Source organism: Melanotaenia boesemani, chromosome 14 (genome assembly GCF_017639745.1).
Source record: "Melanotaenia boesemani isolate fMelBoe1 chromosome 14, fMelBoe1.pri, whole genome shotgun sequence".
Taxonomy (NCBI): domain Eukaryota; kingdom Metazoa; phylum Chordata; class Actinopteri; order Atheriniformes; family Melanotaeniidae; genus Melanotaenia; species Melanotaenia boesemani.
The window spans coordinates 4,509,206-4,511,870 of record NC_055695.1 but is presented as its reverse complement, the minus strand read 5'-3'; the positions used below and the strand labels follow the sequence as shown (position 1 = coordinate 4,511,870).

At 46.2% G+C, this 2,665-nt stretch overlaps 1 protein-coding gene across 2 annotated transcripts; it reads left to right on the top strand.

Annotated features, from left to right (window-relative positions):
* The first annotated feature begins 475 nt into the window (after positions 1-475).
* On the top strand, positions 476-2,457 carry igfbp1a (insulin-like growth factor binding protein 1a). 2 transcript variants are annotated; one of them, XM_042006200.1, is made up of 4 exons: positions 476-1,008; positions 1,146-1,318; positions 1,598-1,726; positions 2,011-2,457. In XM_042006200.1, exons 1-4 carry the CDS (start codon positions 630-632, stop codon positions 2,116-2,118), a joined length of 789 nt encoding a protein of 262 aa, XP_041862134.1. In that variant the 5' UTR covers positions 476-629; the 3' UTR covers positions 2,119-2,457. The 2 variants fall into 2 exon arrangements, with proteins under 2 accessions (XP_041862134.1, XP_041862133.1); XM_042006199.1 differs by having other exon boundaries at positions 479-1,008; positions 1,595-1,726.
* Positions 2,458-2,665: the final 208 nt, after the last annotated feature.

Below are 2,665 nucleotides of genomic sequence, written 5' to 3'. Positions count from 1 at the left end.
TCATGAATAGATAGCTTTGTTCTAAATAGAGGCTCATTTGTGTCAGAACTGAAAAGAAGGGACAGCTTCACCTCTAAAATCTTTCAAACCAGCTCACGCGTGATATCGAGTCGGCTTATTCTGATTTCATGATATAAACAAACCCAAAAGAATTAAACTTAATCCCTGTGTGTGTTTGTGTTTCTCTTTTCTGACATGTGGCAGTTTGGGGGTAAAGAAGTTGAGTGTAGCACCCGCGTGAGAACTGGGGGCGGGGGGAGTCCTTGATTGCAACATCAAACACTGGTGTCGTCACTCGTCAGCTATACGTGCCAAACACCGCCTGCTCCAAAATAAATATTGACGCGATTGTTGTATTCAAATGAGCAGCATGACCGGACATGCATGGGCCAATCAGAGCTCATGGTATCATTACACCTTCTTTTCAGAAATCATTCATAACGCCGATGCGTCAAACACTCACAGAGCAACCGGCTATAAATACGGCTGCGCGCAACGCACAGTTAGACATTTTCCCAAAATCAAACGACAGGCACAACAGAGCAAAAAACGTGGGAATCCGGCGTTTTCATCTGATTATTCTCTCTGCCTTGCTCTGCATCTCATATCTCATATTGAGTATCCAGATCATGTTAGCCATAGGTGGATTGTATCTGAAGCACGTCGTGGTGGCAGCGGTGTGCTCCGTGCTCGTTACAGTGACGCTGGGGTCCCCGGTGGTGGGGCCAGAGCCGATTCGATGTGCCCCGTGTACTCCGGAGAGGCTGAGCCAGTGTCCAGCGGTGGCGCCCGGGTGCGCTGAGGTGCTGCGGGAGCCCGGTTGTGGATGCTGCTTCGCCTGCGCCCTGAAGTCAGGGGATCTGTGCGGGATCTACACGGCGCCATGCGGCTCCGGACTGAGGTGCACGCCGAAACCCAACGACCCCCGGCCGCTGCATTCCCTCACCCGTGGACAAGCCGTGTGCACTGAGTCCGGGCCAGAGAACACTCCCGAGCCCCAGACACAAGGTAGGCCTATCCCCTCCACGTTACACATATGTGCTTCATCACATCCAGTAAATTCTCACCATCACCAGAGCTCTTGACTTGTCTGACTCGACCAGTCAGTGAATGTCGCCTCACGTTTACTCAATTCCCTCCACCAGATGAGGAAGAGCCAGATGCAGAGATGGAGAACGCAGCCATCATCTCGGACCCCGGCTCCAGCCACTACCTCCCCGGTCTCAGTAAGCCCTACGACCCTGCCCTGGTTGCTGCCGACGCTCAGGAGAGCATGAAAGCCAAAGTCATCGCCATCCGCAAGAAACTGGTTGACCAGGTAAGACGCACACATTGTACAGATATGATTCACGGGATTTTTCGAGACCCTCAGTTGTGTTGCTAAAACTTTTGGAAAGGTTTAAGAGTGAACTGATCGGCCACGAGGGGGAGCTCGTGCGCTGTTTGAAAAGATAAGAAAGCTAGAGAATGGGGATGCTTGTTACTACAAGTTTTATATGCAGTTTGTTGTCAGCCCACGTGCTTGCTGATAATAAAACAGTTCTGCATATTATTTTCCTACTTGGTTAACCTTTTTTTTCTCCTGTTTCCTCAGCAGGCTCCCTGTCACTTTGAACTACAGACAGCTTTGGACAAGATTGCCAAATCCCAACAAAAATTAGGAGAGAAGTTAACCAGATTCTACCTCCCCAACTGTGACAAACACGGATATTACAAACCCAAGCAGGTTGGTATCTTTTGTAAAACTGGCTCTGAGTGTAAGTTGGATGGATTCATTATTCCTCTCAGCATGAAAGAATCTCACAAAGTCGTCCAAGATTATGTCAGGAAAAGCTTTGCAAAGATTGTGTGTGAGTGTGTGTTGCAGGCAGGGATTAGCTTCACACTAAGTTTGTTTGAAAGTGATGTCACCCAGTTTTTTGTGCTGCAGGACCGTACATGTGTGCCTCACAAAATGCCATGAGGATAAAAGATGTTAAATAAAGACTTACTGTTTCTGTTTTCCTGCAGTGTGAGTCCTCTCTGGACGGACAGGGGGGTCGATGCTGGTGTGTGAACTCTTGGAACGGCAAGATTTCAGATCCCACCGACCTGCCTGCAGATGCTGAGTGCCCTTAAAGAGATCAACAACTGGACCAGATCTCACCAAAAAAAAGAAAGAAAAAAAAAGAAGCAAGCCACTGATTATTAATTTTTGATTGCTGTTTATTTATTGATCTTGTCCATGGTGGTGTTGAATTCAGGTACACTGTCATTACAGGGGGTGGGTCCCAACCACCCGGGACCCCCACCCCCAACTCCCCTTCAAACGCCCGTCCCAAAGAGAGAGAAAAAAAAATCTATTTTTGTTTTCTGAAAAGGAGATTTTAATATTGATGCATTTACTTTTCTTCAGCCTTATTTATTTCAAATGTATTGCATTTTATTTGTTTTTTTGTAATTATTCATGAGTATTTATATCTTTTTTTGCCTTATTTTTATTATAGTATTATTTTTATGCGTGTATAAAGTGTATATATGTATTTTGGCCCTGAGTAACTCCACTGCTGAGTTGAGCTCGCTCTGCCCTTAAGGAGTTGCTGGTTTGGTTTGTGATAAACCAAACAAGAACAAAAGCACTGAGTGACCAAATGTCATTTAGAAGTATTTCTAAATGAGCTTATGA